The sequence below is a fragment of the Amphiura filiformis genome, chromosome 3, assembly GCF_039555335.1.
Source record: "Amphiura filiformis chromosome 3, Afil_fr2py, whole genome shotgun sequence".
In the NCBI taxonomy this organism is placed as follows: domain Eukaryota; kingdom Metazoa; phylum Echinodermata; class Ophiuroidea; order Amphilepidida; family Amphiuridae; genus Amphiura; species Amphiura filiformis.
Window position 1 is genome coordinate 1,364,722 of NC_092630.1, and position 27,898 is coordinate 1,392,619.

The 27,898-nt window shown below is 36.5% G+C and overlaps 2 protein-coding genes across 3 annotated transcripts in view; both read left to right on the plus strand.

Moving 5' to 3' along the window:
• LOC140147839 (monoacylglycerol lipase ABHD6-like) overlaps positions 1-27,898 on the plus strand; it is a 79,694-nt gene that overhangs the window by 12,691 nt on the left and 39,105 nt on the right. The window contains exon 9 of one of the 2 annotated variants that reach the window (XM_072169596.1): positions 1,339-1,506. In XM_072169596.1, coding sequence (XP_072025697.1) covers positions 1,339-1,488 — 150 coding nt within the window. In that variant the 3' untranslated portion in view covers positions 1,489-1,506. Of the gene's footprint in view, positions 1-1,338; positions 1,647-27,898 lie in introns of those variants that run through there. The other variant, XM_072169595.1, reaches the window with a different exon arrangement.
• LOC140147838 (monoacylglycerol lipase ABHD6-like) lies at positions 1,095-27,825 on the plus strand. The gene is made up of 9 exons (XM_072169594.1): positions 1,095-1,278; positions 15,961-16,174; positions 16,791-16,950; positions 18,435-18,548; positions 22,573-22,705; positions 23,923-24,068; positions 24,977-25,031; positions 25,698-25,798; positions 26,760-27,825. The coding sequence occupies exons 2-9, from the start codon at positions 16,011-16,013 to the stop codon at positions 26,901-26,903; spliced, it is 1,017 nt and encodes a 338-aa protein (XP_072025695.1). The 5' UTR covers positions 1,095-1,278; positions 15,961-16,010; the 3' UTR covers positions 26,904-27,825.

A 27,898-nucleotide genomic window follows, 5' to 3' on the forward strand; every position in this document is an offset into this window, starting at 1 on the left:
TGCGATTTTTTATTTTATTTTTTTTCATTCCCGACTTTTTTTATGGTATTTTGAGAAAAAAAGTCTGATTTTCGCCGAATTTTTCCGGAAAAACTATTAAAAAAATTTTGAAATAAAAAAAAAATCCGCATTTCTTTTTTATCAAATCGCGCGATTTTATAACTGCGCGCGTAAGCTTTGAGACAAACCTTTTTTTTTTTTTTTGGCCTAATATTGCAATTAATTTTGGCCTTCCTTCTTTTCTAGATCTTGATCTAATTTATTGTGCACTGGTAGTCATTTGTGAATTCAACAAAGGGGTAACTCAATAAATATTTGATTTATTTCCTCTGTTTGTCATCATCAACTATGAATAGTTTGTATTCAATAAAAGTTTGAAAAAAACCTATAAAACATTTGCTTCATCATTGTCCGTTTGTGCATATTGTTTGTGTCTCTATTCCCCTCCTATTGAGTTTTGCTTACCAGCTGCATTCATGACAATGGAATGATCCAAAATGAAATTACCCAAGTGTGCTCAGGCATTATTAATGAACTACCAACATGACCAATGGAGCAAAAAAATGTGATCATTGATATACAACTTTGCAAGGTTGCTAAACCTAGAATTTGATAGCCCAATTGGGTGACTTATGAAGATTTTCCTCACAACTTTTTACAATTTCCTATACCTATCCCATAGAAACCAATAGTTAAGAAAAAATACGGGGCAGACTTTCTGACATTGGCTTCCGCAACTTTTATAGTTTCCTGTCCCATAGAAACCAATGGTGAAGAGAAAAATTGGGTGAATTTTTGATGCTTTGAACACAATTAGGGCTGAAAACTACCAATTGAGCAAATAAACTGGTTATTGATTAACAACTTTCCCAATCCCACGATTTAGTAGCCCAATTGGGCGACTTATGAAAATTTTCCCCACAACTTTTGACAATTTCCTGTCCTGTATAAACAAATGGTTAAGAAACAAATTTGGCAACTTTCCAACATTGGCTCCTGCGACATCTGGCCGTTAGTTTGCAGTCCCATAGAAACCAATGAGAAAAATTGGATGACTTTTCGATTATTTGACCCGCAATTAGGACAGACAATTTTGGCAACCATGTGTGTTTACATCAGGAACTTAGCATGTGCATGAATAAACAGAAGTTGAAAAGAAGCAGAGAAGATACAAACATGATTGAGGAGGTTTGATATCTGTACATGTATGAAGAAGAAACACTGCTTAAATGCCATGCAGGTGTTATGGCCGCATATAGATATCCATCACAATCACAGGTAATTTTCCTTTTTTTTTTTTAATTTTTAAATATTTTCTTGCATTTTTTGTTTGCACAGTTACTGCACCCATCTGGAGCTGAGATATTAAGAGAAGGTATTCAAGATGTAGAGGTGCATGTGTTAGAGAGATGTGGTCATTCAGTGACAATGGAAAGGCCATACAAGACTTCCAAATTAATACTTAATTTTGCAGACAAATCATCTTGATAATTAAGAACACTTAAAGTAAGGACAAGTAGAAGGATATAAGATTTAATTTTCTACCTCCATTTAAGGTGACGAAAAAAAACCCTGTTCTATGGACGGACAGACCTTTCAAGTAGGGTCAGTTGGATGGGCATTGTTTTTTAGTAAACATTTTTTCTAAAATGTTCTGCCAAAATTGATACATTTTGGCCCCAAAGCAACTGATTTTACATGATTTTAGAAAAATTAAAATTTTGGGCTGGTCAGGCCCGTGGCGTAGAACAGGCTTTTTTCGATTTGCCTTTTGTCAAAATAAGGTTTGCCTTGTCAAATATGAAATAAGATTCGCTATGTGCATGGTTTGTGATGTTGAATATGAAATGGGTTTTGCTAGGGTTAGAGTTAGCGGGGTCAGATTCGACATAGCGAACCTTATTTTCAACAGAGTAAAACTTTGACATAACAAACTTTTGACTAAACTTGTAACTAATAGCCTAAGACCTAAAAAATTGTTTGATTGGCGCAACATAAAAAAAAAATTAGGTTGGTCGGCAATTTTTTTTTTACACACATTTTAATCTGTAAATTGGGTATGATATTAAAGGCCTTGTAACTTTTTTTTTTTTTTTTTTAAATTTTTATATTTAAAAAAAAGAAAAGAAAAAAAAGTCTTATCAGATCTATTTTTAGGGTTGGTCGGATTACGCCAATCAAACAATTTTTTTAGGCCTAACCGTTAGTAAGAGTACCAATGAATGTGGCCTTATTCAGTATCAGCCTTTCTGAGGTGGCAACAAAAACCACTTCAATATGAAATGGATATAGGTGTAGGGCTGGCACTTTCGCACTAAGGGGCATTCGGTGAGAGCAAAATGTAAAAAATATGGGGTCATTGGGTGAGAGCATGATTTTTGGCATTCGGTGAGAGCAAAATGTAAAAAATAGGGGGTCATTCCCTACACGTCGCTAATTCAATATGAAATGGATATAGGTGTAGGGCTGGCACTTTCGCACTAAGGGGCATTCGGTGAGAGCAAAATGTAAAAAATATGGGGTCATTGGGTGAGAGCATGATTTTTGGCATTCGGTGAGAGCAAAATGTAAAAAAATAGGGGTCATTGGGTGAGAACATGACCTTTTTTAAAATGGAATCTTTGGGTGAGAGCCGAAACAGCGCCGCAAAAACCTCGAAAATCAAATTTCTAGGTCTAAATGGCTTCAAATGTCATTGTTTTTTCAAAATAAGTAACAAAATCAGTGATAAATGAAAGTTGCTGTTCAAATTGAACTTCTAAACTTGTAGGGGTCTTTGGGTGACAGAGCATGTGTTAAGTAAAAAAATATGGGGTCTTTGGGTGACAGCGATGCTGAAAAAGGGGTCTTAACAGCCCTACATACGCGTCACCTCCAAAGTTGGAGTGCCCCCGGAAAAAACCTAGTCGTCAAAAATGTAGGTTGAGGGAAAACAGGGTCCAATAGAGGCTGATTTATTTCATCATTTTAGGTCGTCCAAAGGAAAAGACCTAATGGCATTATAAGTCGTGTGGGTGTCTCTGTCCTTCAAGATGGTTAAAATTTGGTCTCATATGAACAGTACAAATCCTATTTTAAACATGTCTTCAGAATTATTACTCCCTATGCCTTGTACAGAGTTATAAAGAGCTCAATTTTTTCACACTTGGACTCAAAACCTGGACTGTTTTTCATATGCTCATACCCTAATTTGTAGTTTGAATGTTTCATATTAATAATTTCCCACCAAACATAGATTTAGGACCAAAGGTATGGGGCCTATAAATTGTGTACACAAAACTAATAATAAGTATTGTATCTATCGATAAAACTGTGTGCAAATTAAAAAAAAAAAAAGCAATGAGGGAGCTATGTTCTCCCTCTGACGGGGTACTCAGTGTGAATGGCCATACAGGGACGTACCACAAACATGGGCTGCATTTTTGGCCATTTGGTATATCAATGATCCCTTTTTCTAATTTTTCCCCCCAAAATAGGCAAATTTTGCCAGAATAATTTAGCCTAACTGTAACCAAAATTGGTAAATTTGGCCAAAATGTTTAACTTTTGGTATAATGATGGGTCCAAATTTCTCGGAAATTGGTCCACTTTTAAATTTTCAGCGGCTTACACCACACCCCCAAACCAAACTCGAGTACCCCAGCACAGTGTATTTTACCCATACGAAAAATCATTCCGTACCGTGCATGCACAGATCACTGACAGTGACGCACTCAACCAATCAGCATTTGGAAAATCGTTAACCCAATGATGTCATCGCTGCATTTTCATTGATAAAATTCAGAATTGTTCAAAAACACGAGTTTTTAATTGCAAATATTTAATTTTTTAAAGTATGAATGTCACTGTCTATCTCAAATTTACATCGTGTATTATCGTAGCATTGAATGTGCTGAAGCTTGCGAGGCGGGTCCATTGCATATTTGGCGGTTCTGTTGTTTTTTGTGGCCGCTGTGTGGGGGTGTGTGTGATTCTGTTGGTCATGCAGTACTGCTGATTGTGTGTACCAATCGTAGCAGGGTGTAAAAATATACAACAAAGTCAATGTTTATTCGCAAATACGTTATGGTGTAAATATATTAAGCATTTGAATAATTTAATAATAATTTGAACCTGAAAAATAAATGAACATGAAAGTTCATGGGTGATTTTTCAACATATTTGACTGTTGTATAAATATGGGTGCTGCAGCTTTGGAGCTAATGGCGCATTACTTTGAAGTTGGTAATGGGTAAATTACACTGCGCCCAGCTGGTAATGCCCCCAACCTTTATATATTTTGTAGCTTCAGGAAGTGCTTCAGAGGACTGAAGAGGGAATGATAATGCAAATTGCAGACCATATGTGTACATCCATATCAAAAGGATGCACTTGTTGTAGGCTGCTACCTGTGTCTCTTTTATACATAACAAGGAATAAAAATGTTCTCTGTGTTCCTAAGTCATGTGACTTGAGGATGATTTGAAGTGACCTCTACTTGAGATAAGTATGTTATTTATTCCTAGCTGTTATGTAAAAAGAGACATGTGTATAGCAATGGCGTGCAGAGCACATTGAAAGTGGGGGGTATCCCCCGAATGGAGTCTGATTAGGAGCAAATTTTGATGTTTTTAACATTTTCCACCTAATGACTAACAAAAAGTGTGGGGGGCATGCCCCCCCCCCTTTGCACACGCCACTGGTGTATAGTCCGTATACCTTCCTCGAGTTGGTGAAGAAAAACCAAATTTTTTCAAACACTTCAATTTTGCAGGAGGAATCTGTTATGCTAGTTGGATTCCTTGCATCATTTCGTTTCTGAAAATGTATACTTTAAACTGGTTTCAACTGTGTTGATATACTAACAAATAGTTGGTAAGCAATCATGGAAGTTCTAAACATGTTTGATAACGACTGTTTCTAACTGGTGTTGTAATTTGTGAATCAGCATTGATGGGGGATAAACAAGATAAAACTAGCTATTCTCTTAATATTTTATAATTTTTATATAAAATAATATTTGATGTGCAATAAAAACCACAATTAGGAAATTCATAACAGATTGATTTATGTGCCAGATATGCAGATGATTTTTCTGATTGATTGATTGTTTGATTGATTGATTGATCGATCGTTTGATTGATCGATTGTTTGATTGATTGATTGATTGATTGATTGATTGATCAACCAATCAATGGATTGATTGATGATTAATCGATCAATTGACCTCGGGGTACTCAACTTAATTTAAAATGAAAGGAGGTCTTAAAGGTTGGTGGTCAGATTTTTGCATATTGTGTTTTCTATGATCTTACATTGAGGCCTATGAAGTCTCCGGCAATCACAACATTATGCCTTATATGTAAGAAAAATATATATCAAGCACGAATCACATGGTTTTATCTAAAACAAACTCATAGTGATCATAAAAACGAATAAAAAGATCCGTCTCTCAACAAGCGATATTCAAAATTCCCGGGCGCCGAAATTGCAGAGTGCAATGACGTCCCAGTAATACAATGAAGGCTGACGACCATTGAGCACAAATAACCATTACGTCATTGCGCTTAGACAATTTCAGCGCAGGAATTTTAAACATCGTGTGTTGAGAGCTGACCGTTTTTTATTCGTTTTTATGGTCAATATGAGTTTGTTTTGAATAAAACCATGTGATTCGTGCTTGATAATTATTTTTCTAATGTAAAAAAAGGCATAATGTTATGATTGCCGGAAACTCCCTTTAAAATAATCTAGCTTCCAAATTTGGAGTTATATATTGCTCCAGCTGTTTTGATACATATATGCGAAACAAACATGTGTATAACAGTTCTTATTGCCTGACGACAACAGGGCTTTCTTCAACATTGAATTAGGGGAGATGGGGCAGAGATACACCAAAAGATGTACAGCCAAAGTGTGCCAACCTCTTTTTCCAGGATCATAGCCTGCATACTGCACCTAAATGTCACCTGAATCAATTGCATTGTGGGATATGGTGTAAAAGTCCTTGTGTAGGGGGTGAATGTCATATTAAAAGTAATGTTAGAAAATTGCTACTGGATTAAATTGACATAAAACATGACATTTCCAAATGTGTTGCTTCCTCAAAAGGAAGAGTGATTACTCAATTGTCACATATCCATGATAAAGAAAAAGGACATAAAAGGACATATGTACTTTTTAGTGTACTTGAAAAAGGATATGTAGTCATCTGTTACAGAGGACTACATGTCCTTTTTCTTTTTCAAGTACACTTTTTCAAGTACACTACAGTAGTGTTCAAGCACTTCTGTCTGTGGATATATGTGACACGATCTGGTCCATGGAAGCCAAAGGCGGCATATTTGAAATTGAGATAATGGCAAAAATATGGAGTAAGAAACAATAATACATACGCAAATATATACATCTAATCACAAAACTTCATAACTTTAGAACCAAGTATGCTTGGTGTTTTCGGATTTAGAATACCCTACCACTGTAGATTTTCAATGGGGGTCTTTTATGAACGACCCATACACATACACTGTGAATGTAAAATGGTAGGGTATTCTAAAAGATAGCCATGTTTTCAATATATGAAAGCCTACTGATTGTATAAGGTAATAATTAGGGAGTGTTCATAAATACTTTGGTAGGGGGGCTGGAAAATATGTAGGGGGGGTCATAAAATTTTAGGAGTTCTGAATAGGGGGGTTAAAAAAGTTTTGGATGTATGAACAGGGGGGTTAAAAAGTTTTTTGGGCACGTAGAGGGGGGGGTGTAAAAAGCTACATTAGTAAAATATAAGATAGCCTGAAATTTTTTCGTGCGCTACGCGCGCAAATTTTCCAGTAAAACCAGAACAAAAGTTCATTCCAGATAAGGATATTTGATCAGGTCCTTTATGTATTTTGAGACGGTCAGTCAATAGTCAAAGATATATATTAAATTAAGTACCGTATGAAGTCTTGAAAATTGCCTTGTTGTCTTTAACTTAATTTTGAGGTTTGTGTCAGTTCCTTCTGGTCTGCTCTTTAAATCACCAAAAAGCTGCAATATCTTTGCTCTTCTTTAGTGTTGACAATTTTTACAATAATGTTTCATGCAGTACAGATTATTAATCTATTATCACTAAATTATATACAATTAAATCATGTTGCATTACAATTATAGGCAGAGGAGCTTGGAGAACCGGGGTACACGTTTCCACCCCCTAATTTTTCCATGGGGGCATCCCCCTAAAAATCCTAGTAGGAGAGAAAAAAAAGTTATTGCCCTACATTGTATGCAACCTATTTTGCACATCGAAAAGCACGGTGTTTAGGGCCCAAATAGGGTAAATTTGCCAAATTTTTGCGCCGCGAATCACCATAAACTGGCCCATCATAATAGCAAAACACACCATTTCAGCAGTAGCGTAGCCGGGGGCAGGGGGAAAGTGCCCCCATGACAAAGATGAAAGAAACACTTCCGCTGACAAAAAATGAAAGATAAAATCTGGAAGGCAAAGGAAAAGAAAATTCATCCTGATCATGGGCCAAAATAGTGTTTGTTTGTTTGTTTAATCGGTCGCTCCGTATAGAGACACGCTTGGGTCCTGGTGGGACCAGGTTCACAAAGGCATTTTTTATCCCCATCATGGGCAAAAAAAGTGTAAAAAAATACAAAATTTTTGCAAGTCGCGCACACATCCCAATAAAGCCTCAAATTTTTGGAAGCTGAAATACATAAAATGCTCAGATACAGTCTCTCTAAAACACAAAACAGGTATATGTATGCAATGTGCCCCCGAAATTTTATTTCCCCCCCCCCCATGACCAAGAAAACTGGCTACGCCCCTGTATTTTGGGTTAAAATAGTCTAAGATTTTCAGCATGCTTCGCGCAACAAAAAGTTCCAGTAAAACATTTCCACAATTTCACATATTTTATATCAATGACATTTGACGACACATACAATTTCATTGTACATGAATACAAATTTTAGTATCATTAATATGTTTCCTCTGTCCTTTGATGTAGAATGGTACTGTATAATGAGGGGGGTCAAAATAGTTTTGAACCCAATATGAGGGGGGTCAAAAAGTTTTAGGTCCATTAAGAGGGGGGTCAAAAAGTTTTGGGTTCGCGAAGAGGGGGGTTAAAAAATTTTCGACATGAAAAAAAAAAATATTTTCCAGCCCCCCCACCAAAGTATTTATGAACACTCCCTTAGAGTAACTCAATTTTCAAAAATGCCTCCTTTGGCCCCATGGACCAGATTGTGACATATCAGGCGCATACGCAAAAGGGGGCGGAGAGGGCGCGCCCCATTAAATTTTGCAAGGAGTGGAGAAGAGAAAGGGAGAAAAAGCGAAGAGAAAAGTCAAATAAATGCCCTGGGTTAAATGCACGCAACCATGGTAATTGAGTAGGCACATGCCTAATGCGCGGTCGGGTCGATCGTGAGTATAATAATTAATAGGTCTATGAGGCCTGTGATTATTTTAGGCATGATTGAAGGTGGATTCTCGGCCCAAAGGCCTATGGAAATCAATTCGGGCCCGCTGATATGCAGCCGACTTATCACATTTTGTTACCAATTCATGCATGCTTTAGTAGGCCTTTAATCGTGAGTCTCAATCCTATGTGTCAGTAGACCAGTGGACCACATTTAAATTGAATTTTCGGGTTTTCAAACTAAAATTTTACGCAATAATAGTGCCAAAATAGTCCACCAAATGGCTTCAATTAGGACTTCATTTCGCAAAAGTTTTGCACTTCTGAGGGGGGATAAAGGCCTAAACAAGTGGCTGTTTCTGATTTTGACACCCGGCACTTAAAGTTCAACACACTTTAGCGGCCTACAATAATCATGATAATAGGGAAATCTTGTCCATGAAAGGCTTCATATCCCGGGGGCACTTAACTTAAATTTTGGTAAGGGTGTGCGGCGCGGATCCGCGCCGAACTTTGGGAACTGAGAACTGATTTTCGGGCAAAATAGGGCTTGAAGAACTGAAATTTGGGCCAAATTATAGGCTGTTGAGCTAAAAATTTCCAAATTTTTTCCAAATTTGAGCTTAAAGAGCTGCAATTGTCAGAGTTTGAGGCTCAAAGAACTGGATTAGATTCAAATGTGGGGCTTAAGGAACTACCGGAGAGCCTGAAAAAGGGACCCTTGACCGCCGCACATACCCGTACCACCTTAACATGTGAGTGCCCCGGGCTTCATATGGGCTGTCATTTCAGAAACTTTCGGCTTTTTGAAACTAAACCAAAATAGTCAAATGGCTTCAATTAGGTCATCATTTTGCAAAAGTTTCTCACTTCTCAGGGGGGCACACCCCCCCTGGGACACCCCCCTGCGTACGTGCCTGCATATATACAGTCAGCACAATAAGTAATGTAGCAGTAATGAGGCTGTCGATCGGGTCAAGGACCTTTCCATGATCTGTGGCCTAAGTCAGGAAACAAAGTAATGATTTTGGAAATGTACAAGCATTCAGTTGGTGATCTGTCCAGTGTGGTGTAATCAGGGTTTTATGTGACCTTAGGAATGTTATCACATCATCATAGAGGAAGTATTATCAGTAGACAAATGATCAAAGGTTGCAATATACTATAGGCTTCATTATCTGATCACCTTGCAACACCTTTGGATATATATATTTATTATTAGTGTTTTGTTTACATGTACACGTGTGCAGTTGGTATGTTGCCAATATCAACTTGGATTTGGCAATCAGTTCAGTTCAGAATTGTCAAAGTCACTTATAAATGTAGGTTGAATTGGTTTAGGTTGAACGTCAGTGATTCCAACTTTCTTGGATTAAACTCAGGAACATAAAAATATACTCGGCAACTTCAAAGGTAAGTACATGTATGTTATATTTTTGTATAAAAAGCTTTTATATAAAACTGGGATTGATTTATTTTAAAAAAAGTGTTTTTACTTGATTGAACAGATTCATCAGGATCGGTATATGAAACTCTTTGTATCTGATCCAGAATGTTCCCTTTATACTTGTATACGTTGGTACGTTTCACCCGGGACGTTTCAACAACACCTGTTGTCTTTATCAACACTTGATGGATGGTTGAAATACAAAGAACTTTGTTAACAACTGTTTTGCATCCTGGTTTTGCATGTAGTTCAGTAGGCAGAGGTGCATGTAGCTTTAGCTTTGGATTTAATTACTTTATTTATCCCCCCCCTCGACTTATCCGGGTGAAAAATCAGTAAAATAAATGTCCAAAACTAATGTTAAATAGGGTGCCTCCGCCTAATGGAATTAAATTAGGATGATTGCATGGAATGGACACCCCATGTCAAATATTGGGGGGGGGGGGGGTAGAGTCATCCCTCAGGATCTATGCCCTTTGGTTTTATGTCCTTTATATAACTCAACATTTCAATGATATATTAAAACTTTTTAACAAAACCAACACATGTTTTAACATTTTAAAAACATTTTTGCGTAAGATATTGCCAATTGAAAATGACACTGGTGGCACCAGGAATTGTTTTTCATGGTGGCATGGGGAAGAGCAAAATCAACAAATTTTACGCAACATTGCTGCAAAAAGTGGACATTTTCGTAATTTTGGGATTTTACTGAATGACACTTGCCATACTAAATCTTGGCTAAGGGGTGCATTTTCAGATCAATGTTAGGCCTAATACTCGTTTAGGATGTATGAAAATCCGGGGGGGGGGGGGTCACTCTCACACAAAAGGGCTACCCACCCGCGTCCAACCATCTCTGAAATGCACCCTTAATGGCAAATTTTCACATAACCAAATTGCACCCCTTAATGGCGAAACACATGCAAAATCCTACCCTAAATGGCGTAGCACATGCAAAAGCCATACCCTAACTAGCGTCAACTGAGAAATATCTAATTTATACCCTAAGTGGCGTAAACAAGAAAATGAGCTAATTTGATACCCAAGGTGTCTTTTTGATGTTGCAGACCTATAGATGCTAAAGAAAACATGCACAAAGGTAACAAGAATCAGTTAAAAAGTGGTGATTTTTATCAAATTAGTGCAAACTCACTCAAACAATAATATTACTAACCCGTCTAAGTATTTGCCTGAAAAAGGACCCCTAAATGGCGATGCCTTCTGAAAAAGTACCCCTTTTTCAAAAAGACGTCGACGACGCTGTGTGGTGAAAAACATACCCTTTTAGACGCTTTTCTTGGACGCGGGTGCATAGCAAGTCAAGTAGTGAGTGACCCCCACGTGAAAATCCATGTTCATGCTGATATCAAGTGCCCCTCCCCTCCCCAGACTCCACTTTGGTTCCAAGCACCAAGCTTATTCAGTGATCCTAGTAAAAGTGTTGAAAAAATTAAACTGGGTATAAATTTCCTATTGAAGGTCACTGGAATTAAATAAATGAAAAATTTTGCCAAAAATGAGGAAAACAGCAGCATTGACAAAATTGGACCCCATTCAAATACATTCAGCTAATTTCTCTTAAAGTAAGAGAAATGACTGATTCATGTAAAATGTCTTATTTTGTCTTTAATGCAAGGGTGGGGACTTGAATATGAAAGTGACGTACCTGTGCCTACCGGCGTACAACATTAGGGGGTCTATCAGTGGCAATTTTTGTTGAAGAAATGGGGGGGGTAATTCAGTAGTGGCCTAAGGAAAATGAGGGTCATTCTGCTTAGAAACGCTAAATATTAGGTGTCATTGACCGTGAAAAATAAAAAAAAAAAAAAAATGTGAAAAATTTAATGCAAATTTGCCATTTTAAGGATCTAAAATGAGCGTTTATTGCGTTTCGACAGTATTTTTGTGGGACATGAGAGCACCTCAGACCTATCGAATTGAATTCTGAATACGAAGCATGTCTTTCTGATATCAAATAATTTTCATTTTTTGAAAATCACAATATAATACAAATTTTATGACAAATTATAAAAATTTGATATTTTTCAAAATTTTGATATATAACAGTCCTAAAGTAAACTATATAAATCTAATGATATATTCTTAAAGTGTATGTAGCAGGGAGGAAAAGCTTGGTCAATTGAAAATTTTGACCTTTCATATTGAAGATATGGATTTTTTCCCAAAAAGACCTAATTTTTGTTTGGTGTTTTGGAAAAAAAATCCATATCTTCAATCTAAAGGTCAAAATTTTCAATTGATCGTCGCTTTTCATCCCACCTACATACACTTTAAGTATAAATCATCAGATTTATAAAGTTTACTTCAAGTACTGTTAAATATCAAAAATATCAATTTTAATGATTTGCCATAAAATGTGTATTAAATTGCGAATTTCAAAAATGAAAATTATTTGATATCAGAATGACATTCTTCAGTATTCAGAATGCAATCGATATGTCTGATGTGCTCTGATGTCCCAAAATAAATACTGTCCAAACGTTCATACCCCAGCCCTTAACCACTATCAGGCTATGTTAGCACATCTCTATGACACTACTAAAGGTGCCAAAATCTTAATTTTGATGATTTTTACAATCCTCCAAAACTTACTTTTTGCAACTATGTGCAAAAAGTAAGTTCCAGTATTATCCAGTAAAAATCACTCCTAAGGTGGAGTTATTTCCACACAATTTTTTTAAATGAAATTCCTATAAAACACTGGTGGTGCATCGTATTGTGAATCGCCAGAATTAACATAAAAGAGAGAAAACAACTTTCTGGACAAAAGTATAGTTATTATTTTGAATGTTTTGAACTACTGGATGAATAATCTAAGATATAAAAGTAAAGTTGTATAGTTTAATGGATGGCATACCGATATGGATGGGATACCGCTAATGGATACCACTTATAGTTATGGGAGCATCACTTGATCTAAAGAGGACAAAAGGGTTCTTTGAAACTGCTGGACAAATGGTTATTTTATAGCTATAATTATGATAATATCCAGAATATTATCAAATAAACAACTTACCAAACTTCCCCTCCCTGCTTTCTCTATAACTTTTAGAGAATAGAGAATTTTTCATTTTTCTTGAATCTTGTCTGCTGGTCTCCTACACATGCATATACATCCATAGCCTATACTCTTGGTTTGCAAATTAATTATGGGTTTTAAAAATGCAAATTTTCTTAGATCTTTTATATTTTTGCCCCCTTCTCAAAAGGAAAGGGAACACTAATATTTTAGTGGCAAAATGTTTGTAGGGCTGTTAAGGTCCTCTTTTCAGCATTGCTGTCATCCAAAGATCCCATATATTTCAATTAAAAAGGCCATATTATCACCCAATGACCCCCTACAATGACCCCGTGTTTGGTATATTTTGCTCTCGCCAAATGCAAAGAAAACAATTCATGCTCTCAATGGCCCTATATTTTGCTCTTACCAAATGCCCCTTAAAGCCATAATGTACGATTTCAATTTTGTTAATCTTTACTCAAAATACTGAAATAATATTAATAATCATTGTCAGCAAAGTTTCTGTCCATTGAAGCCACAAGTTGAAGTGAAACATTGGCTGTTTTAGCTGTTAAGGTTACTACAAGAAACATATTTTTTATAATCCGTTTGAATATCCTCAAAATGCTGAAATAATATTAGTAATATACTGACAGGACAAGTTTCTGTCCATTTTAAGCCAGTTCAAAATTTTGAGGTATACTTAAATGTACATTGATAAATAAAATCTTCCGCAATTGGCTACATAATACATAATATTAAAAAATGTGCTTAGCGCTGCAAAATGTTTTGAAAAATGTGGGTAGTCAGATCAAGAAATCTTTCAGATTTGCTATGTATAGCTGGCATCAGGGGTCCCTAGCAGGTGAAGAGGGGTTATATGTTACTTTTCCTGCTGAGAAGGGTTTTTCCCAGTGGGAATTGGCATCAATCACACCAGCAAAAAGTTAGACAAATTATATTATATTAGGATATGAGGAGGATTTAAAACATTAATATTACTAACAGACTGCCACATCACCACTGGACCATTCGGAGTTATTACTCATTGGAGTCATAATGTTACATTCAAACTGCAATGTGCACACATTTGATTGATTTGAAGCTTGAAAGTACACAATTGAATACTGCATGTACATTCATGCGCTCGGAGCATGCAAAATAAATTGACATTTGTATGCCTTGTCAAACATTTTACCCTGGACTTTCCTATTAAGGACTCAATTTAGTTTGATTAGGGAGTGTTCATTAATACTTTGGTAGGGGGGCTGGTCTAACTCAAATTTTTCCCTCGAAAACTTTTTTTTTTGACCCCCCCTCGATGGACCGCTAAACTTTTTGACCCCCTCTTTTGACAGACAAAACTTTTTTTGACCCCCCATTATCATATAACAAACATACTTAATAGTGTTGTTTCCAGTGGTGTGGTATCTGGGTCACATGTCATTGAGGGAGGCAAATGTTTGAAATATTCCGGTGGGACAATTAGCATGAAATAGAAGCACAACACAAGGAAATTTTCATTTTATACTTACTTTAGATTTGTCCCAAATCAGGGTGTTTATCTGATTTGACAGGGATAAATGAAATAGAGGATTTATTTGGAGGTTCATAGGTACATCAGCATAATTTGGATCCGTGGCTATTATGATAGGCCTAGTACAAATGCGCGCGAGCCGCACAAAAAATGTGGCCATATTGAAGCTTGAATGGTCAAATATTGTTAAAATTGGAACTAATTTATGCAAAATGCTAAATAGTCAAGTGTGAGATTAATTTGGTCACGCAAATGTAGGCCTACAAAGGTATCAGCTTTGGCCCCCAAAGACCGTGGTACCTGGGCATGTGCCCACTCTGCCCTATGGTAAATCTAACCATGAGCCTATGTATACAAAATAATTTTGCAATGAGAAATGGTAAACTGAAGTGTGCAGTTTACGTGCAAAGAAATCCAATTTATTTGCAATATTTTCTTGATTTAGTTGTATTTTGATCAGATTGGTACATATTCATATTTGTAGCCTACTTTGAAGAGATATAAAATTTTATGATAAAAGTGCCAGTATTTCTTAGACCAACCCAGATGTTGCATGTTGCGGATCATCTTTAACATTATATAATTAATAGATATGTGTACACTAAGTGCCATCATTTTTTCAAACAAAAGCACCCAAAACCCAAACTTGTCCATGTTAAAAGTGATATAGAGGCTCTCAATGCGCGCGAAAATTTTGGGTTTTGAAGAGGAAAACTTTTTTGGCCCCCCCTCCCTTTTTACCAGTATTTCTGAACACTCCCTTAGGACCCAAAATATTTGATCCCACTACTCCCTATTCCAGAATAAAAATTCCTTTAAAAAAGGAATGGGGCGCCTAATGTGAGCTTGGTCGTGATGTGGTGAATTTTATGTTAGATTTGGTATTATTATCTCTTGCAAACCCGGTGACACCTCATTATAGATTTTAGACCTGTCGATAGGTTGTAAGAGGGGATACAGCACTAAATATGATCAAGTTCTGCCAAATGAAACATAGCTCAATCCTAATCATCCATTTAGTCCTAACTGGAGATAAAAGAAAAAGTTCACCATTTCACTAATATCTTGACAAAAGAGCCAAAAACATGCATTTTCGGCATGTTTTCTGATAATCGAGTCACAAAAATCAAAGACTTGGCACAAGTCTAAGCATTCAAAATCTTGAGTATATGCCGAAATTTTGCTGTAATTTTCACTTTTTTGTGTTACTTAAATTTAAATGGTTGGTTATAAGAATAAAACATGTCTTTTCCAACAAATAAAATGTATGAACTGAAATTAGTCTTTGTACAAGTCTTTGGACTTGATTGTCACAGCATACGAAAAACACCCTAAAAACGCACGTTTTTGGCCCTTATTTCCAAAAATTTGCCCCCCCCACCAGAGTATTTATGAACACTCCCTTAGACAGTTGTCATTTGAAATATATCACAGGGGAAGAGCGTGACACTAATTAATAGCTCCAATATAGTTAATTAATAGCTCCAATATAGTTATGTTATAATATGTCTGCATTGGTATTACGATCTGATTGATTTCCTTTGATTTCCAGGTATTTAAAAGGCACTAAAATTTGCACACATTTTGCGAAGCATCACACACATGACAGCAAAGATGGACATGAAGACACTAGTTTGGTATGGAGCAGCAGGAGTGGCATTCTTGATGTTTCTTCCAGTGTTGCTGCCATTCTTAATACCTGTTTTTGGTTTGCTCATCGTTCTGTACATGAAACGACCTGATCTGTTACTGATTGGTGGCTCAGAGTAAGTATAGGGGATGGGGGGGGGGGAATAGGGAAGGGGGGGGGGCAAGTATATTATATCTAGCTTTCTTGACATGCTTTATTCAGAGATGCAAGTGACTTGCTAAAACAATTTCGAAAATAATACAGATAATTGAGAGCCATAAGGAGCTTGGAAACCGGAGCCCAGCGCCTCACGGCTGTGGGTTCCTTTTAGATATAAAATTGTAATTTTTGGGTGATTTTTTTCCCCAATTTTTTTTAATCAATCACAAATGATTGCAGCACTTCTAGCTCAAAATCCAGAAAAAATATCATGAAAAAAAAAAAGAAGAAAAAAAAAGAAAACTGGTATCTCTGTTTATTCCAGTTTGAGGTCAGGAAACTACGGAAGGCTACAAAGGTTTTCAGTTTTAAAAAAAATCTTCATTTTCATGACCATATTTGGAATCGGCATGAAAAATGCATTACAATGAGTACAAACAAGCCTAGTATTGGTTTGGTGGTTCTTAAGATAGCTCTTGAAATTTTGAGAACATACCTCAAAACTTGGGACTTGAAGCCTATATGGCTAGCACGCAGGGCATTACCCCTAAGACTCACTTATCTTACATGTATACATGTATTTTATCATGCAGGTTAGCGATGTGGAAGATGGGTTTTCGTAAGCGATACCGTATCACAGGTGGCTACACGTATTGTTATGCAGAGAGGGGGCAAGCCAACCCAGATAAACCAACACTACTACTGCTACATGGGTTTTCAGCAGCCAGGGATCTATGGTGGCCACTATCAATTGTAAGATATAAAATAACTATAACTATAACTGTTAAAATATGTAAAAACAGGATCAAACTCAGGCCCGAATACAGGATTTTATTTGGGGGTGCTGATTTTGAAAAAGTGGACTTTTTCCAGGGGGGGGGGCAATTTTGTGAAAAGTGTACAAAATTTGGACCTTTTTGTCCAAAAAGTGTTTGGGACTTGTTGTATACGTTTCCAAATTGGGGGGGGGGGTGCATTGCATTGGAATAGTTTCAAATTAACAAGACTTAATTAATTGTACTGAATGCAACCAGACATGTCATGTCTCTATATAGACCTATATTATTATGGGAGAGGTGTTGGTAGGTTGAACACCAAGAAAATGCTTGACAATAAATAAGTTGAACAAATTAATTGCTACAAAGCATTTTGAAATGTTGATGCAAGAGGCAGTCATGTTTCGCAACATTATGTTAGAGCTCTTTGAATGAGTCAACAACATTAACCAATTACAGAGAAAACCACATTAGTGACAATTTTATCCCCGAATCTGCAATAACATTAAAACATTAATTCTGGTGACTTCCTCTTTGAGATACCTCACCATGAATGGCACATGTCAAAATGATCATAAGAAACGAATCAAGAGTTTATTATGTTTGAGCTCTGGAAATGAGTCGATAACATATCCAATTAAGATATCTCACTGGGAATGCAATATTAAATATGAATTACTGGTATTCAGTAAGAAATAGCAAACAAATAGGGATTTTGTGAATATCTACTGCCTGGTTGAAATATGCTCCGATCTTACTGATATTTTAGCAAGTTGTATGTACCCAAGTAAAATTCTCTGTGCGTTCCAAGTTTATCTGAGAAGAAAAGTGTTTTTAGGCACACCCTAATGTGCCAGTTTTGAAAAATCAGGGGAACACGGATCTTGATTTCTCAACTGCTGAAACAAATTTGGCTCAATTCCCTCGCTTTAATTGCATGGTAGCTCCATAATTTCCCCCAACTGGGTGCATTTCCCTTGACAGACTGACAAAAGTATTGGAGCCATATGGCCGACCACCCTTTGCGCCCGCCATTGATCAAACTAACTGAGGACTGATGAAAATTTAATTTGCATTGAGTTCTCATGACCTGATAACAACATGAGGAGATCAAACTGCAGCGGGGGGGCATGGGGGCACATGCCCCCAATCTATTGCAAAATTTAGAAAATCCCATAGGAAAATTGCAAAAAAAAGGCTTGTGCCCTCCAATCAGACCCGGTTCCCCCCAATCATGGTCGGTGCCCCCCAATCGGATGACCCACGCTACACCACTGGCCGGCTATAAAATCTTTGCCCCTTACCCTCCCCCAGCACACATCCCTTAACTTGAAAAAAAAAATCCTTGAAATGTTCAATTTTGTCACATGTGTGTACACCAATTTAGCTGACCCCCCCCCCCCCCCCATATCATTTATTTCAACTTTCTAACCATTAATTTGAATTTTCTCCAATGAACAGCGTATACCCAAAGAGTTTCATTTAATATGCCTAGATCTACCTGGACATGGAAACACAACAAGAAATATGCAGGATTCTTTTACATATGAAGCACAGGCACAAAGAGTCCATCATGTAAGTATAATATTCCACTCAGGTTTCAAATAAACATCTCAAAATAAGTAATTACCCCCCATTATTCAAAAACTGGCTATTGTATTACAAATCTGTAAAATGCGTTGGAAGCAGAATTTATTTCTGCGTATTTTGACACCTCATTTGAAAACAGAAAACAATAAAACACCGGTCAATTTAATGTAGTGAGGACCAGATTTGAAAGTTGCACTTACAACAATACAAAAACACTCAGATATCATTACACAGATTTTACTTCCATTATACTGAATACAAATCAATAGAATTTACTGCAACTTTCAAATCTTGGGTTACAATGATTTAAATGTACGCTGCGGCGTCAATGTTTAGACAATTGCTACAAATGAGGTGTCAAAATGCGCAGAAATAAATTCTGCTTCCAACACATTTTACAGATTTGAAATACAGTCGCCCGTTTTTGAATAATGGCCATAATTTAAGGGGGGGGGGGGGAGTTACTTTTTTTGAGATGTTTATATACAAACAATAATTTCTGCTCACTGGCACATTACTTTCCAGTAGAAACAAATGCAATAACAAATAATTTTTTTCCAAACACCTTCAATATTAGAGAATAAAAGTATTCTTTTGAGACCCAGCCATGTCTCTATCACCTGATATAGCACATGAGATAGAATTATTATTATGGAACAACTGCAAGTGGGGAACAACAAGGCAGCATGGCGAGTTGGCATGCAAAAATAATGCTATCTCCATGTTATATCACATGATAGAGACATAGCTGGGTCTCAAAATAATACTAGGAGGGCGAAGTTAGCGAGCGGTAAGTTCCTCGCTTTGCACCACTGAGGTCCCGGGTTCAAGCCCGGCGCGCCCAAGGACTCATGTGCACTTGGTTTATCCCGATCCATGCTCGCAGGTTTTCTCCGGGATCTCCGGTTTCCTCCTGCTTTCAAAATCGGTGATTAGTTGTTTCGTTATCAAAAACTTCCTTCACCCAATGGAATTTGGGGAGCTGCAGAAAATGGGTGGATGTTACAATCTAAGTGCGGATAGGTTTGCGCCAGGTTCGGCTGCAACTAGCCTAGTTGATGCGATCTGATTGTGATGATTCACCACGCAGTGAAATTACAGCGCTTTGAATCCTCTGGAAAAAGCGCTATATAAATTCCGAAATTTATTTATTTATTATTACTTTTATTCTCATTCTTCAACAGATCTCCTGTAAAATCATGTTTGCATGTAATTTACATCCACTCTATATCGCTATTTTTATCAAGTTCAACCGTGCATGAAATTGGAGAATCCATCAACTCCCTCACACACTGATGCAAATTATCGCACCGCACTGATGCGCCAGATCACCGCGCCACACCGCATACCATGTTTAACGCAAAGCAAACAATACACACAAATGCGTAGTTTCAATATGTATCCAGGCTTTGCTCTCTATTGTGTCATTTAACATGGGCAAGAACCAACATAGGAAAAACGACAACTGTTTAAGAATTGGTTTCAGCTTTCTCTAGGCTGCGGGTCAGGCTTAATTCCTACCACAATCAGACATTGTCAAAACATAAAAAGTTTCAAAACTCAGCTCAATCAACTCTAGCCATTTAGTTCTTGTTTGAAAATACTTCACATGATGTGATTTTGTCACCACTGTTTATTTATTTTTCATGCTTGTTTATGATTTTCCTCTTTTATTTTTTGCTTAAATGATACTTTGTACATTTTTTGAAAAGGCACTTTATGTTGAATGTTAAAACATTTAATTTGTACAGGTCCATTATCATCTTAAGTTCCTTCTTGCATGTACAGTAGCCTCAGTAGGTAGTTTCAATAACTTTTTCTGACATAAAATCATACCCAGACAACCACACAGCTGGTAGGTATTAGTCAAAGGAATGCCCATATTGTCACACCCGTGTTTCTCGACATGCATTCAAATAGAAGCACTTTCGGGGAAAAATATGTCATCAAATGGAAATAGCATGACTTTAAATAACATCTGTAGATTTGTACTATTTAAAAGTCAGCAGATGCACACAGGTGAATTTGATAGCCTACAATGTATATAATAGAAAATTGCCCCAAACTGAGTAGGTCACATGTTATATGTTTCAGGGTTCTGAGAATGAGCACTTAATTAACTTATATCTCATGTCACCTTTCAGAGTCTGATAATGAACAATTAGTTAACTTAATTAATTAATTAATTAATTATTGTCACGTTTCTGGGTCTGAGAATGAGCAATGACTTGACTTATCAATTATTATTTCCAGCAATAATTAATTCAATGTCATTTAACCTTATCTCAATCTTGTGCGGAAATAATTGACACTAATATATGTGCAACATCAATTATCACAGAAGTAGTCAATTTTGTGCAGATTTTGAATTGTTGAGTAGGTCAGTGTTGCCTGCTCCAGACCTGTCTACGGGTTTGAGAGTTGGAAATTAATTTACCGTACTGACGCGAGTATAGTCCCACCTTCGAGTAAAGTCACACCCCCATATTTTCGAACAATTTCAGAAAAAAAAAAAAAAATTTGTTAATTTTTTTTTTAAGTTATTTATTTTTTCGGCTTTGGAGTGTCCCAGGACCTAGACCTAAATGCTAGGATCATTCATGGTTGACCTAAAAAAAAAAAAATTTCAAGATGTTTTGTATTTTTAATATGAAAATTATTGATACTTTGTATTCATGTCATACTCTATTAATGATCCATTCAAATTCAATGCATTTTGAAATCATTAATAGACTATGACATGAATACAAATTATCAATTTTCATATTAAAAATACAAAACATCTTGAATTTTTTTATTTTTTATTTTTAATTGAGTATAGTCCCACCCCCAATTTTGAAAAATGTTCACCCAAAACGGGGTGGGACTATACTGCAAGCGTCATCGGGTACTTTTATTTATAGGTTATTACACCCCTGATAAATTGTGTGACTAATTTTGCATTTTTCTTAAAAAATAACTACACACTGGTATTAAACAAAAGTTATGTATATTAATTTTATTATAGGGGTAAGGAATCCATTTACTTCACTGAAATTTCAGTGATTCGAGACAAGTTGAGTCACTGAAATTTCAGTGTAGTAACTGGATTCCTTGCACCTATATACATATAACTTTTCTTCTACTTTCTACTTCTATGCTGGTCCTCGTCAAAGTCTGTTCAGCATCTGGACGAGGGTGCTGCCGACGAACAACGAGAAGTGATAACACTTGTTACCAGTGTGGTATTATTTTTTGAGATAAATGCAAAAAATAGTCACAAATTTACCAAGGGGTGTAGACCACCTTAATTTGCTTTATGCATAAAAAATTAGCCATTTTTTGGCCAAAAGTGGCTTGAGTTTAACAGGAATTGCTGTGTTTGCAATATGGATTTAATGTTTCCTCTTTCAGAGCTGTAAATATATCACCAAAAAAGAAGAAACAAGAACAATTATTATTTATATCAGCCTTCCATGTGATACATAAATCAATGTATCACATACATGTAGTTTCTTCAAAGTACTTGAATTAACTACAATATTTAAAAATATATTGTATGCTCCGATGATGTGCATGTGTGAACATTTTGCTGATTTACTATATACTACGCTCGCACTGAGTTACAACAAATCAGTCAAATTTAATGTATCTTTACCAATTCTGTCTCATAAAAATATAAAGAATATATTTGCACACTATATTTATTTTATTTATTTTATTTTATTTTATTATAGAATATTATACTCATCCTTCAACTCAACTAATTTACATAGGCTTGGTTAAATAAGGGGCAATGTCCATGACTTTGAAAAAAAAGATGGCTGCTGCCCAATTTGATTACATAACTGTACAAGGACAGGCCTTGTACTGGAGCTTACTGGAAGGGTTGATATACAATGTCACCCAACCAAGGGCAGAACATGCTGAATAACCATTGCCAAGTTTTAGCACGTTTACAGGGGCAACTTTATAACATATAAATTATCCTCCTTTTTCACTCTTTTTATCTCCATCTTCATCATTTCAGTTTGTTAAAGTAATGGGACTAAATCGTAGACCTCTTCATGTCATCGGTATTTCAATGGGTGGCGGTGTTGCTGGTTTATACGCAGCTAACTTTCCTAAGTCGCTCACTAAACTTTCTCTTTTATGTCCGGCTGGTAAGTAAATGCAAAGTAATTTGCTTTTCATGCTGATTTTAATTGGTAAATCTTTACCCAAAATACTGAAATAATATTAATACCCGGTAATAATTCTGTCAGGAAAGTTTTCTGTCCATTTTAAGCAGAAATAATGAGTTAAAGTAAAAGAAACCCTACTGGCTGCTTTAGGTATTGAACTTGGAGTTCTATGTCGGACTTTTAAAATGTCTGAATACAACATTATACTTTCATCAGCTCGTAATCGGGCCTTTTAACATCGCGGATTATTATCAAAATATTGTAATTTCAAAATTATCTTGTGACTACTGACATCTCGCCAGAAGCAAAACAAAATATAGACCAAGCAGGTCAACTAATAGCACTCTTAACGTGGGTCTACTTTTCGGCGTAGTAGTAAAAGCCTAACATTTGCCGCCTATTACGAGCTGATAAAACTATATGTCAAAATTGCTCTATTGACCTGACAAATGCAACTAATTTGGCTGATTCCATAATAATCTCTTCATCTTAAGGTAATAGTTGATCTGGATTTTTTTTAAAGCTTTCAAAATGTGATTTTTTAGGACATGATCACGGGTGTATATTGGGTTTTGGGGCAAAAAGGGGCGGCAGAAGAAGAAGGGGCGGCAAAAAAATAACTATTAAAAAAAGATGGACAATTGTCACTAATGTTTAAAAATTGTGAAACAAATGAATTATAAATATTTTTTAAGGTTGCTAGCACCTATTATCCTATTTATTATCACCTTTTCTCCAGCCCCACTCCTCCGGGTAGGAGCGGGCTGGGTATGCCACTGATGATACATATATTGCACATTCATATGATAAATAATGGTTCATTCTACCCATCTTCTTAAACTATTACAAGCAGTGAGTGGCCTAGGAGAGAGGGAGGGCACATGCCCTCGGTGCCTTCTTAGGGGAGCACATAATCGACCTTAAGTTCAGTGCCTCCAGATTGATTCTGCACACCCCCTGCAAGCAGTGAAAGTCAATTTTTGTGCCCTTGGCATGCATTTCACCATAAATTAGCTGATTTGACATACCATTTTAAGACTGAAATTCAACTTGATTATAAGCCAATTAGAATTGAAAAATTTTTGCACATGGGAGGAAGGCACCATTCTGTAACCTTTCCCTTGGGCGCCACAGCCCCTAGCTATGCCACTAATTGCAAGCACTATTAATATTTCTGTTTTTTTATCATTCATAAGGTATAAAAACAGAGAAAGTGAGTGACTATGATGCACACACTCAAACCAATGGGTATCTCCCAGAACTACCTGACAGTGTAGAAGAGTATGCAGACGTTTTGCCATACTTCAGTTATAGATTAAGACACACAAAACTACCCAAACAGGTAAGTCTTGATAGATGTATGAAATAAAATCATGGCATACTTAGTGTGTGGGTGTGTTGGGGTGAGTAAACAGCAACAAACGAGGCACACAGTCATGAGAAATCTTGCGGCGGCAGAGGTCAGTGTTTGTAAAATCAACAGTGTTACAGTTTTTCTAGATCTAAAATAGCATTAAAATGCAGTATAATTAGGTAACCTTTTTAGTAAATCCAATAAGCCTTTGTTGGCCCGATGTTGTCTCATTGATGTGCACATTGTTACTGCGCACTTCACAGTATTGAAATGTGCAGTATAACTATGTTTGCTAATGATGTGCACATCAGGGTGACAGTCAGGTGTCGACATCAGGGATCCAAACGCAAAGGAAGACTTTGGAGGAGGTGTTACCGGAAAGGTGAATTAACAATCGCGGATGGTGATGTAAGGCAAGTCCATCCACATGGTAGATAGAAAAAATGTAAAAAGTGTTGTGAACAAAAATTATAGGTGTATGCCTGTAGTTAAATAGCAATCTATCACAGTCCATGTTTGCCGACATTTACATATGTGTAGGGGTCTGGGGGTGGTGTGTATGTGTGGGTACTGAGTAGATAGCAGATGTGATACAATAGATGTATCAGATGTGATACGATATAGTCCAATATATTGAGTAGTTATACTCAGCTAAATATCATTTTAATAACAATAACTAATTTTATTTAGGAAAAAAACAAGTTACCGTCGTAGATACTCCACTTATACTAAAATGAAGTGTGTTTGACAATGCTGTTATCATCTACAGCCTGATAGAGAAAACCCATGAACTAATGAAATGTAACGCTTACAATCTAAACCACACCCACTGACTAAGGATGTAACATACAATGTATCTCTTGATAAGTTAAATGCATTTATTATCTTTGTTTCAGTACTGGAGAGGAGTGCAATTATTAAGAACCAAAGATAACCCTTTCTACAAAAAAGGTGAGTTTTATTGGTTATCCCAATCAGTTTATTTTGATATAAAACCTGTTATATACAATAATTACTATAAAAATATATATCTGTAAAGGATCAATGCTTAATGATGTTTAGGTTTTCTGCTCGGTGACCTTCTTATGTGTCTTCATGTCCAGTGTTGGCTAGGTGGGTGAGTGGGTGGGTGGGTGGGTGAGTGAGTGGGGGTGTTGCACAGTGGGCTGGATGGGCGAAGGGTCAATTCACATGTCCGACTCCAGGAGCCTACAGAGCAGATTTTCATCTTATATTGTTTTCAAATATCTGTAGTATACATGTACCTAAAATGTAATTGCCCCAATGGTAAAGTGTTATTATTCCAAATAAAGATTAGTAGTTCTACTCTTTGAACAATAATCCATGCATGCAGACTGTTTAACCCCTTGGCCACTATTGGTCATCTAACAGCATTTCTAATTGGTTGATAGCTTGAGAAGCTCATTTCAATTGCCAATTATGACTAGTCTTTAAACTATTTATTGTCAAACTTGCATTTGCAGATGATCTCATTAATACCCTCCTTGATTGGTTCAAAATTGGACACAATATTCATTTTGGCCAATCGGCAGATAGGTCTGATGGGGTTAAGCTAGAATATATTTGAATTTGAATTTTCATGTATTATTATTTCAGTATTAGAGCACATGATGAGCAATGAGGCTGTTGATTCATTACGTGAAAACATGGCCAAAATTACAGTGCCAACTCAAGTTATATGGGGAGTACATGATAGGGTAAGTTCAACTTCAATGAGTTTTTTCTTCATATGTGACATGTCATGTCCAAAACAGACACATTTGGGCAGGTTATCAATTTTGAGGTTTTTACACATCTTAAATATAGAGATATTTTGCTCCACAAATATATGCCGTTTTCCCCAATGACATTGGACATTCCTAAGCAAAGATATCGAGTTCGTAAGTATTCTAAAATTGGAAAGTGAGATATCTGCCTTTAAAAATATTATTGACAATGTTGAGAGTAGGAATTACCTTGAAAAATGTCTCAAAAAATACAAGATGCCAGTTATATTCTGGTCTGAAATTATCAGACAATATATTTTAGACATTAATTACATCGCACTTTCGCAACAAACCCAAATTGTGAAAAAATCACCCCCGGGCAGATTTTTGGCTATTTCTCCATTTACGATCCTGCCCAAAAGTGTCTGCTTTCAATATAACACGTCACATATTATTTTGGACACATTCAGAAAGAGATTATTTACCCAGGACCCAAGTTAATCCAGTTTTGACCCATACAGGCCCCGGATTGAAAAATTTTCTGTTCACACTATTGCCACTGTCGTGAAGAAAATTGACCCGGGTTGATTATTTTGGGTAAGCTTTTCTACAGGCCTGCTGGAAACTGCATTCATTCTGTCCGACTGATACGTTGATGTTCTTTGCTTGAAGATACCTGTACTGGCAAAGGTACGTCCTTTGTGAATGACGACAGAATTGAATACAGAGTACAGCATATTATGTTCCAATTCACGAAGGATAAACCACTGCCAATACAGGTGTCTTCAAACAAAGAACATCACATCAACAGATGGAACATCTCGAAACTCTGAACTTACGATTTGACGCTCATTTTGTGGGAGCAGGTCATCACATCAATTGAGTTGCTGAATTCAACAGTCCTAATTGTACAATCTCACAAGTTTGTATTTGTTCTCCTTGTTCTTTCTAGGTTTTACACCCTTCTACTGCTGATATTTTGAAAGAAGGCATCAGGAATGTTGAAGTACATATGCTAGAACATTGTGGGCATGTTTTTATTAGTGAGAGACCATATAAGTCAGCAAACTTGCTGATAAAGTTTGCAGAATCATAAGAAACACTCAAAAATAGGCTATTCCAGTTGAAATCCATATACCCCCTATAAAGACATGACCTTAATCTCCCATCCCATACAAGGGGTGCAGATTTTAAATGGAGTTACCATTTTGGTAACACCACTTGAAATTCACACTTCCAGTGTGGAAGGTTAAGGTTATGTCTTCCATAGGAGGTGTGCGGATTCATTTGGCCTCCATGGACCAGATTGTGTCACAAATGGGTGTACCTAAATACTGCCACTGTGTGGTGAATGTGTAAATGCTACGCTTTCTCGATATGACTTTTAAAAGCATCTTGCAGCACTTTAAATACGCATTTCAATTACACTTTGCATGATGGGATATGGCTACTTTTAAATGTTACAAGACTCATCACACTGCTACTGTACAAAATATATGCAGCATAGACAGACATAGCCTCGGTTAGAGACGTTAGGGTGCTGGGATGCAGATTCAGTATCCCGTCTGAAGTCGCCCAATATATCGAGGGTTCAGAACCAGAAAGCTGTAACTCACTATGACCAGCTCTCACAAAATGAGCATGAAGTTGGCTCCTTGCTTTAAATTTGGTCTTCTAAAATCAATATTTCCTCCACAATGTCTTTTGTTTTCTATTGAATTTTGTCATGGTTAATGAACTGTATCTTCTATAGTGCCTGACGACTTTATGCTCATTTTGTGGTAGCAGGTGATTCTAGTGAGTTGAGGCTTTCTGGCTCTCAACCCTTGATATGATGCCATGTTGCCAATTAACATAACTGAGCAGGTTGCTGCTGGTGAACATTATTACTTTATCGCTGCTCAATTTTTTACTTATTCCAATATTTCACACAACAATAAACTGTTTTTGAAGGTGCATTTGGAATTTATATCACTTGTATAAATACTATCTTTATCAAGCCGTTTTGCTATTTCAATTCTATTTTATTGAAATCTATGATTAGCAGGCATATTCATAAACAAGGCGGTTCTCGAACCACGAGTCTCGCCT

Excerpts from the sequence above, each read along its gene's own strand:
- LOC140147838 (XM_072169594.1), top strand. The coding sequence starts at position 16,011 with ATGACAGCAAAGATGGACATGAAGACACTAGTTTGGTATGGAGCAGCA. Across the intron at positions 16,175-16,790 it reads TTACTGATTGGTGGCTCAGA|GTTAGCGATGTGGAAGATGG; the intron begins GTAAGTATAGGG and ends TTTATCATGCAG. Across the intron at positions 25,032-25,697 it reads TAACCCTTTCTACAAAAAAG|TATTAGAGCACATGATGAGC; the intron begins GTGAGTTTTATT and ends TTATTATTTCAG.